At 37.5% G+C, this 10179-nt stretch overlaps 2 protein-coding genes across 2 annotated transcripts; one reads left to right on the forward strand and one right to left on the reverse strand.

Annotated features, from left to right (window-relative positions):
• Positions 1 to 2392: 2392 nt before the first annotated feature.
• LOC146163410 (monocarboxylate transporter 13-like) lies at positions 2393 to 5023 on the forward strand. The gene is made up of 3 exons (XM_083380483.1): positions 2393 to 2597; positions 3955 to 4719; positions 4905 to 5023. The coding sequence occupies exons 1-3, from the start codon at positions 2393 to 2395 to the stop codon at positions 5021 to 5023; spliced, it is 1089 nt and encodes a 362-aa protein (XP_083236609.1).
• Positions 5024 to 7072: 2049 nt separating this feature from the next.
• LOC146163411 (monocarboxylate transporter 13-like) lies at positions 7073 to 8726 on the reverse strand. The gene is made up of 3 exons (XM_083380485.1): positions 8522 to 8726; positions 7378 to 8142; positions 7073 to 7191 (listed from the first exon to the last, which is right to left on the reverse strand). The coding sequence occupies exons 1-3, from the start codon at positions 8724 to 8726 to the stop codon at positions 7073 to 7075; spliced, it is 1089 nt and encodes a 362-aa protein (XP_083236611.1).
• Positions 8727 to 10179: the final 1453 nt, after the last annotated feature.

Consider the following 10179-nt stretch of genomic DNA (forward strand, 5'->3'; position numbering starts at 1 on the left):
CATTTTATGCTTCATTATACACAAGTTTTCTTTCAAAGCCCCCTAAGCATCATAAACTCGGGAGTGTATGCTAACAACACAGATATTTTGTCCTGTAGGCATCAGTCTGATTCACAAAAAATAAGAGGACTTAACTAAAAAGCGGAGAAACGGACTTTGTGCTCTCAGCGTTTTCAATAATTTCGGGTTTACGAAATTATTACTGACTTATGTTGCTCCCAAACATCACAAAATACGAATACTTCACATTTCCAACTTGCTCCACTTTGTACAGGTCGGTTGTCAACGCAACCTGTCGCTATAGCAACCAAGTTTCGCGCCAGGTGGGTGCGCGCGCACATCGCAACAAAGCGAAATACGTTTAGGTGTATAATATAAGCCGGTAGAACTGTTACTGCACACGCAGTTCATATATAGACACAATGGTTTGCTAAAATTTCATAGCCCTTTTCAGACAATGTTGGGGCTGATCTTTTCAGATAATATAATGTACTTGGAAATATTTATTCGACATTGGTAAACATTTTTCGGCGCTCTTTCACTATTGTACGTAAAAATTAATAAAAAAATTTTTTCTTCCAAATGCCGCTTACCACAACACATATTGTTTAAGTTAGGGTGCGGGTTAGCGTTTGGTTGAGGGTGGGTCAAGTTATTATTAATAGTAAACATAATATTACTTGACCCACCCTCACCCAAACGCTAACCCGCACCCTAACCCAAACAATATGCGTTGTGGTATGCGGTATTAGTATTTTTTTTTTGCATAACTTTTCACGTACATAAGTGAAAGAGCGCCCATTTTCCCCTAATGTTGACTTTTAAAGTTTAAACGTTTACTTTTTCCGGATAGCTTGATTTTAGTGACTGTAGAATTTATCTCTGTTTAATTTGTATTTATTTACCTACAGGTGCTTATAAACCCATGTCATTAATGTTAGATTAGCCACAATTATTGTAAGCTAACAACAAGCACCATTAGGCATACAACCAGTGTAGGTTTTATATTGTATGAGATTTGACTACATTGCGAATATTAAGTAAATATATACTTATTATTTCATATTAAACGCAGAGTTATAGTTACGTACATAAAAAATATGTTTAACTGGTTTAATATCACAATGTTAATGAAAAGTTACTGTAACATTAAGTGCTTTTCTACACTTTCCGTTGTTGCGCAATCGTCCAGCAAGACTTTGAACCAACCATTTAGAATAATCATCTTTATTCACTCAACTCAAAGCACTGGCGGTAACTAAAGAACACTCGGGAACTCTGCGGAGCGTGTCTGGCACGCGCGCAATAGTTTGCTGACCCCGGGCTATGTCAAGGCATCGCCAAATGAAGCGGCCTTTGCTTTATTTGAACTTATTCCAGTATTTGTAAAGAAATTTGCCTTCATTGTTTTTCAAAGTTACATTAGGTCTACATAGTTTGCAGACTGAAATTTGCCAATCTTGGTGTAATCATGTTATATTCATATTTTTTAAGTTTTACGTGAAGCGGCTGGTAGCATTGAACAGGACGTATCGAGGTTTTTAAGTCCATAAATTAACTAACGCTTCAGTTTGTTTGCACTTCCTAGGCTACCAACGACTGATTAAACATCAAAACATACACGAACTCTTTTTCTGACGACCTGCAGTTTTTCAGTGTTAGCAGAAAATATGCTGCAGAAGTGGGCAGTTTGCATGTATGATCCATACTTTTTGTTAATTTAGATTAAAACATGCTAGGATACGTTTGAAGTTTAGCGTGCAGTCCCGAAAATTTGAACAGTTTTTTAAATTTAATACACGTTTTGTTGGTGATTTTTCCTAACGTCTAATTTAATTTTTAGGCCAGATGAAATATATTGTGGTTTTATTCCGCGCTGAATTAAGCAGTCTATTTTCTTAGGTAGGCCCAGTGTTGTAAACAAGTCATTTTGAAATGACTTAAGCAAAGTCAAGTCATTTAAAAACAGTGACTTAAGTGCACTTAAGTCAAGTCATTGACTTAAGTCTTTACAACACTGGGTAGGCCTATATAAAAAATTAGCGCATTTACAGAACCAGCTGTCCATCAAGACTCAGCAAAAACCTGGACGAAGTATAAAAGTTTTAAAAACGTAAATAAATAATGAACGATAAGTAGCCTACTGAAGACTGAAAATTGCTTAATTATCTGAATGCGTTGAGACTTGCGCGACTTAGCTGAAAAACATAACAGCGGCAACTTGCAGAATAAAGCGACTTAAGGCAGTGCATCTCGACCTTTAATGCCGGAAAGTTAATATATAACCAACGCTCCTAAGCTTTAGTATATCACCAAGGCTTTGGCCACATGATTCTCTAATTTCTTATAAATATTTTATGAGATACGTTCCAAAATAAGCAAAATAAAAATAATGCCTGAAAAACTCGCTGTTGACCCTCCTGATGGGAGCTGGGGTTGGTTTGTCGTAGTTGGAGTGTTTATTTCGTCGGCCTTAACATTTGGCGCGATGACTACTTACCCAATATTCTACCTTCCCCTTATGCAAGAATTCGGCATCGGCCTTGGCGAAGTGACGTGGCTGACTGGATGCTACGAAATTGGAAAAGCGTTCGGTTGTAAGTATCGTAGTATAATATGTTTTAAGTATTTCCGTATTATTGTGTTTAGATTCTGACTATAACGTTCGTTTTACGCACCAGGTTAAGCGCAAAACGCTATATGAGGCTTGTGAATGCGTTTCCTGTTTAGCCACCAATCAAGCACACACAGTTGTAATTTAAAGTTTTTTGCTGAAATCAAGCAAAAGTCAGCGAAGTGCACCAAAGGCAGTACGCGTGTCCAATACAATTACCTCGTCGTACAATTTCAAATATTATGCTCACCAACTATTTGGAGAAACGGGAGAATCTAAGGCAATTAGCGTCAGTTACACTACCGACCAGGTTGTCGAACCTAATTGGTATTTCCTTTTACACAAAAACAAGATTAACACTTTCACCACTACAGTCAGGCAAAAACATAAGACTACATGTCTCAGAAAGTTAGTTCAAAGCGGTTACAGCATCATTGTCTCATAGAAATCGGTAATCTCTGGCAAATACGATGTAACTCTGAGAAACCAAATTTTTGTTATCTACAAATATATATTGTTTTAGATTTGTCCGCACCGATTTTGATGGACAAGCTTGGTCACCGCAGTGCAAGTCTTTTGTTTTCTTTCGCAAGTTCGGTCGGAATATGCTTGTCGGCTTTTTCACCAACGCCTATCATGGCGTATATTTTGGCTGGGGCAATTCCAGGTAAATTCAAATGCTAATAGTTGTTTTTTACCGCTTTAATTGAATGCCATGCGCAAAAACGAGTTGGTAGTTTAGAAAGCGAATAAACTCTTATTTCAGTTAAATTTTAAAAGGCCCACTACAAAAACAGGGGTGGATCCAGGCATTTGTTTGAGTTGGAGGCTTTAGAATAACGTCACAAAGTTAATTTATTAGAAACACTTGTGGTTCTCAAACGAACTCGTGCAAATATGAGCTAAAATCCAGTTGGCGAAACGTTTACCTTAGTCGGACGTATACTTTATGCATAAGTTTAACACAATATGACATCATCAGCTTAATGGCGACACCCGCAATCAAGTAAAACGTTCGCACCAAACGCAAAAATGTATACATTAAGTCAATCTTGTAGTAAAATTTGTACAAATATTAGGCTACTCGTCGCGATACAATAACAGTATTACAATGTTAAATAACAAAAATCTGACAGGGCCACATTTGTCAGGCGGGCCAGAAACACGCTGAGACAATATCAAAATTCCTTTGCCAGATCAACTTTTAAGATACAATACAATTTAAGTACAGCATTCAGGCGGCCACTAAAAATTGCTCTGCTGTCTACATTTGGGCCGCGGTCCACAGTTTGCCGACCACTGCACTAAACTAAAATCTTTTATATACTGCTTTTGTTCAGGTTTCTCAATTGGAGTTTTGAACACCGTTTTCAACGTTGTTATAGTGCGATATTTCAACAAGAGGCGATTGCTGGCCCTTGGTCTGGCCCAGTCTGGGTCAGCTATCGGAACCTTGGCACTCGCCCCCCTGTTGCAATACTTGATTGACTTGTACGGTTGGCAGGGATCTTTTTTGCTGTTGGGTGGCCTCAGTTTTAACAGCGTTGCAGCCTCGACTTTATTCAGACCAATCCGACTAAAGACTGATGAAACAGCTAATGAAGAAAGAAGTAACGGAATGCTTGATTTTCTCAAGACAGCCAAGTGGTGTTTATCTCGTAGCAAATTCTTGTTGATATCTGCCATTGTCTTGGCGATGTATAGCGGCTGGCGAGCCTACCTCAGTTTTCTAATTCCTTTTGCTCGAAAAGAACTCCTTCTTGATCCAATGCAGTCATCATTTCTTCTGTCGCTTTATAGCGTCGTTAATATCTTCTCGAGAACTGCATTTGGCGCATTGGGAGACAACAAACGGGTCAACATCGCGTGGGTCTCGCTGATAACTCAGCTAATAACCGCAGTCACATCTGCTTCTGTTTGGTTCGTGGGAACCTATGCTGGTCTTCTGGTCAACACTGTTGCTAACAGCCTCATGAGTGGTCCCATTCACATCATAGAAGTTCCGCTAATGGTCAAAGTGATCGGAGAAAACAAGATTCAGTGGGGTATCGCGCTTTCTGGCCTGATTTACGGCATTTTTGGTTCCGGCGTCATACCGCTTATAGGTAAGTATTATTTTATTTAAGCTGCTTCTATAAAAATGTTTTACTAACTCTGCCCGTCTCCTGGGAATATTTGTTTGCTAGAAGGTCTTTTTGAAAATTCGCTCGAGTATTAATATAACAAGCTTTACCTTGTCTAAAAAAATGATAACAGATTTTTTTCCGCCTTAACTTTGACATTTGTTTAGGCTTTATGGTGGACAGTGTTGGAGATATCAAGTTGGCGTTTTTGGCCTCAGCTGCACTTTGGACGTTGTCAGCTTTTCTACACTTTTCTTTTTTGCGCAATCATCCAGAAAGACTTTGAAATAACCCATTTACAAAAAAATATCTTAAAGTGGCGCCTGTCCTTCTTTATTTGGACTTAAATCTTCGACATTCTCAAAGAAACTTACATTAAATATTATTGAAATTTGCGTTAAATGTTTTTCTATTAATCAGCTATACTCAGTCTGTAATACACAGAGCAGTGTTGTAACAAGTAATTTTGAAATTATAAAAAGTCTCAGTCTAATCATTTGTAAAATAACTTATGTCCAGTTTAAAACCCAGTCAAGCCTAAATTAGATCAAGTAAATTCCAAGTCCTTGTCATATAAATTAAACGTTAAATTATAACAATTGTTTAACTCTTCTGATTATGAGCAACAAAAAATATACCTAAATACCTATTTTTTGAAATAGGTTGTTGAAATCACATTTTTTTAACCCAATTGTTCAAAAGACCGAAGTCAAGTCAAGTTATTTGCTTCAGTCAGATTATTTAAAAACAGTTACTTAAGTGCACTTGACGTCATTACAACAATGCATAGAATACACATTGACCTTTTTGATGTAGCCTACTAAACTGGAGAGAAGAGGGCATATAGTTATTGTTAGATAACTTCATCGCGTTTTCACTACATATACTGCCGCTGGTCTAAAATCCTGCCACATATTCGTCTGGGTGTTTATATTGGTAGCATTATTTCTTATTTCTGTTAGGGTGCTGCTATAAGTTGTAGTTTGGATGGGTTAAGTGGCATTATAATTTAAGGCTTCAAGCGATTTTCTCTGCGTTACGCCAAATCAAATATCAATAAAACAAGCAATGAGCTTGGTATAACAAACTTTTCAGCAAATCATAAATGATTGGCGTAGCTTAAATACACTTACAAGCCAGAAACTACGCTAGCAAACCAAATTAATTAATAAATTCTACGCAATCTGAGAGTATGCACAAAATTGAATTCAGAAGGGTTTAACTGCGTGTTCATATCTTAGTCGGGGTCTCCAATGTGCATGTGGTCAAGACCACCTTAGTATTTTACTCCATTAAATCTAAAATAAACAAACTGCCTTGACAAATTGAAAAGACTATTGTCAGATTGCTAGGTGTATTTTACATTCTAAATATCGGCCGAACTGCGCTTTTAAGTTGGGGATTATAGCTGCGTCAATTGCCAACTGAATTTGCCAGGCCGGTCTAGCAAGGAAAGAGAAACACTTAAGCATGAATGGAGTACGCTGTGATCATGTTTTCAGCCATGCAACTGCCAGTCGTTAAATAACAAACATATGCTCGCGCTCTACGTGGTAATTTTTGGACGCCCTAAAACGTATTTGCGGACCCCTAAACCGGACAATTTGAAGTATGCATAGTTGCCTTATACTATAGCCTTCTTTAAATGAGCGAAGTAAAACTGTTGATGGCAAAGTTAAATCTAGATTCAAAATATTTCTAAACCTTTTTTATTTTGTTGCAAAACGGCTCATTACTTTCAATACAAAACTTAATTCAAATTTAACTTAATTTTCCGTTAAATTGCTATGAGACAATTTGTTTGCGAAATTTACTTTTCCATTTTTTGACTTGTGAAAGTGTTTAATAAATATGACGCTGCCGCCTAGGATTGGCTTCTGCTTTTAGCGGTAAAATCTCTGCATATTAGCTGTGGTTTTCAAATGTATTCATTCGACGCCATTTTGGACTTATAAATTACAAGTAATATTAATAAAAACTATTCGTACCTATGAGATGAATAAATAACTATAATGAATTTTAGGTGACATTTTTTAAAGGAAATATTTCAAGTTGTTCCTTAAATAAGGGGTGCAAGTTGCAAGTTGTACTAAAATGGAGAGGGTTAAATTGATATTTTTACGGTTTACTCAACAAACACTAATAACGATAGTGTAAAATACTTGTAGAATGTAATTCACGTCTATCATAATGATCATAAAATAATTTTGTTAATCGCTTTCCCTCTTTCTTTAAAACCTAATATATTTGGGCCCGACAAAATTGTTTCAGCTTATTTATAGGAGATATAATAAAGCAAGCGCCACTCGAAGATATTTCTTGTAAAAGAGTTAGTTCAAAGTCTTGCTGGGCAATTGCGCAAAAGAGGAAAATGTAAAAAAGCTGACAATGTCCAAAGTGCCGCTGAGGCCAAAAACGCCAACTTGATATCTCCAACACTGTCCACCATCAAGCCTAAACAAATGACAGGGTTAAAGCGGTATAAGTTGTTATTATCTTTATTAAACAATTTAAAAACTCAGGCGCATTTTCTTTATGTAATTTATATAACAAAATCCATCCGGTAAGCATATATTCTCGGCAGATAGGTAAAGTCACTAAAACATTATTACAAAAGCTGGTTAACAAAAGAAAGCTTACCTATAAGCGGTACGACTCCAGAGCCAAAAATGCCGTAAAGCAGACCAGCAAGAGCGATTCCCCACTGAATCTTGTTTTCACCGACCACTTCGACCAACAGCGGAATGTAGAAGACGTGAATGCAGCCACTCATAAGACTGTGAGCAACAGTGTTGGCCAGAAGACCGGCATAGGTTCCCACGAACCAGACCAAAGCAGTTATGGCTGCGATTATGAGCTGAGTTACCAGTAGAACCCACACGATGTTTACCCGTTTGTTATCTCCCAACGCGCCGAATGCAGTTCTCGAGAAGATATTAACAACGCTATAAAGCGACAGAAGAAATGATGACTGCATTGGATCAAGAAGGAGTTCCTTTCGCGCAAAAGGAATTAGAAAACTGAGATAGGCTCTCAAGCCGCTATACATCACCACGAAAATTGCAGGAAACAACAAGAACTTGCTACGAGATAAACACCACTTGGCTGTCCTGAGAAAATCAAGCATTCCGTTACTTCTCTCTTCATTACCTGTTTCGTCAATCTTTAGTCGGATTGGTCTGTATAAAGTTGAGGCTGCAACGCTGTTAAAACTGAGGCCGCCCAACAGCAAAAAAGCTCCCTGCCAATTGTACAAGTCGATCAGGTATTGCAACAGGGGGGCGAGTGCCAAGGTTCCGACGGCTGATCCAGCCTGGGTCAGGCCTAGAGCAAGCATTCGCCGCTTTTGGAAATATCTCAATAAGACAACGTTGCAAACGGTGTTTAAGATGCCACATGAAAAGCCTGAACAACAGTTATTCAAAACTTTATTAATTTAGGGTAACAGAGTATTCGTTTCGTTAAAAAGCAACTATTTTTTAGTTTGACATTCAATTTAAAGCCGTAATAACTCGTAAAACGACTGTTAGCATTTGCATTTACCTGGAATTACTCCAACCAAAATATAAGCCATGATTGGCGTTGGAGAAAAAGCCGCCAAGCAAATTCCGACCGAACTTGCAAAAGAAAACAGAAAACTTGCACCTCGGTGACCAAGCTTGTCCACCAAAATCGGTGCAAACAAATCTAAAACAAAATAGACCAAAATAATTTGTTAGTTTCTTTAGAATTTAAAGACATAAATAAGGGATTGCTCACGGACATGTTATACTACGATACTTACAACCGAACGCTTTCCCGAACTCGTAGCATCCAGTCATCCAGGTCACTTCGCCGAGGCCGATGCCGAATTCTTGCATGAGAGGAAGGTAGAATACCGGATAGCTAGCCACCGCTCCATATGTCAGGGCTGACGAACCAAACACTCCAACGACAACAAACCATCCCCAGCCCCCATCAGGTGGGTCAACAGCCTGTTTTGTAGGCATTATTTTCATTGGTCTTATTTGTGCACATGTCCCAAGACATAAGAAATCAGTTTGAAAAATCGGCCTTGGGTAATTTTATGATTTTTAAAAGTGGGTTGCGCAGCCGATTAAAAACAACCCGAGTCCCGAGTCCGACTCCAGTCAAAAGTGCGATGTAGTTCACCTATTTATGCAACTAAAACAAAGTGTTTGTTCAGCAATCCATTGGAGTGTGATGTAATTCACCCACAAACAATACATTGTTAAAACATAGTCAATCACTATTATGATATTCCACCTTTACAGTTTGCGGCAATATTAGTTTGCAAATTTGGTGAAGCGCAAGTCGGACCTGGGACTCAGGTATACTTGTGGGAGTGACCACAATGATAGAATATTTATTACGAATGAAGAAACGGTAAATCAGTACTTACAGGTTTACGTACACGATAAGTTCAATAATTTCACTCCTGTAAACGTACACAATCGACTCCGCATGTTAAGTGTATGTGACTGCTGGTTTTTCCATAAAATACCATCACTTTAATAACACATTCCAGATGGCGGTGATTAATTTCAAGAGGCATTACGCTTTTAACTCAAAACATGGTATTCTAGACAATTGACTAAGCGCTTCTAGCAATAAAAATAATTTTTTAATATCTTAAACGTGTAAATGTTATGGGGACTTTACTTGGAATTGACTTGCGTTAATTATGACTTGACTGGGACTTGACTTGTTATTTATTCAAAAAGACTTGTCTTGGACTTAAGTTATTTTACATACGACTTGAAGGAGACTTAAGTCTTTCAAAATGATTGGTTACAACACTGCATAAAATAAACTATACTTATACCAGAATTAAATTTAATTAAATCACAGTTAATTTAGTTGAAACTGCATTTTTTCTCGCAGGAATGCAAGTGGCAAATATTTCTGTGGGAATCATGGTACTTTTTAGCATGTTTTGCATTTAGGCTACAAGTTGTTGCGAGTAAAAAATATTAATTCAAACTTTTAGTCCCGACTAAGAGACTGAAATGCCATTGGACAAAGGAACAGATTTAAAAACTCGAATTTTTGTAACTGCATGTTAAACTTCAAAAGTTTATTCATTAATAACTATACTGACATCTTTAAATTGTTAGTTCTTATCTGCTGAACAAATCAAAACTTTGCAAACAAACAATTTTTGTTGTGGTTTTACCGAAAAAGGAAATATATGCAAGCTGCCCACGTCTGCAACACTGAAAACTGCAGGTCACCAGAAAAAGGGTTCGTGAATGCTGATGTTTAATCAGTCGTGAATCAATAGCCTCGGAAGTGTAAACAAATTGTAATCCTATGTATTGACATGTGGCCTAGTTATTGACATAAAAAACCTCCGATAAATGCCATTAACAACGTCGAATCAGGGTTTTAACAGATTTTTTTTAATGTGAATTAGAATCAAAACTAAAGCTTTCCCGTTTT

This window comes from Ascidiella aspersa, chromosome 2 (assembly GCF_963924565.1).
Source record: "Ascidiella aspersa chromosome 2, kaAscAspe10.2, whole genome shotgun sequence".
NCBI lineage: Eukaryota > Metazoa > Chordata > Ascidiacea > Phlebobranchia > Ascidiidae > Ascidiella > Ascidiella aspersa.

What these genes read in the sequence shown, in the direction of transcription:
- LOC146163410 (XM_083380483.1), top strand. Translation starts at nt 2,393, where the DNA reads ATGCCTGAAAAACTCGCTGTTGACCCTCCTGATGGGAGCTGGGGTTGG. An exon ending in AATTGGAAAAGCGTTCGGTT is followed by an intron (nt 2,598 to 3,954) that starts GTAAGTATCGTA and finishes GCTTTTGTTCAG; the next exon opens with GTTTCTCAATTGGAGTTTTG. An exon ending in CGGCGTCATACCGCTTATAG is followed by an intron (nt 4,720 to 4,904) that starts GTAAGTATTATT and finishes ACATTTGTTTAG; the next exon opens with GCTTTATGGTGGACAGTGTT.
- LOC146163411 (XM_083380485.1), bottom strand. Translation starts at nt 8,726, where the DNA reads ATGCCTACAAAACAGGCTGTTGACCCACCTGATGGGGGCTGGGGATGG. An exon ending in GTTCGGGAAAGCGTTCGGTT is followed by an intron (nt 8,143 to 8,521) that starts GTAAGTATCGTA and finishes ACTGTTGTTCAG; the next exon opens with GCTTTTCATGTGGCATCTTA. An exon ending in TGGAGTCGTACCGCTTATAG is followed by an intron (nt 7,192 to 7,377) that starts GTAAGCTTTCTT and finishes TCATTTGTTTAG; the next exon opens with GCTTGATGGTGGACAGTGTT.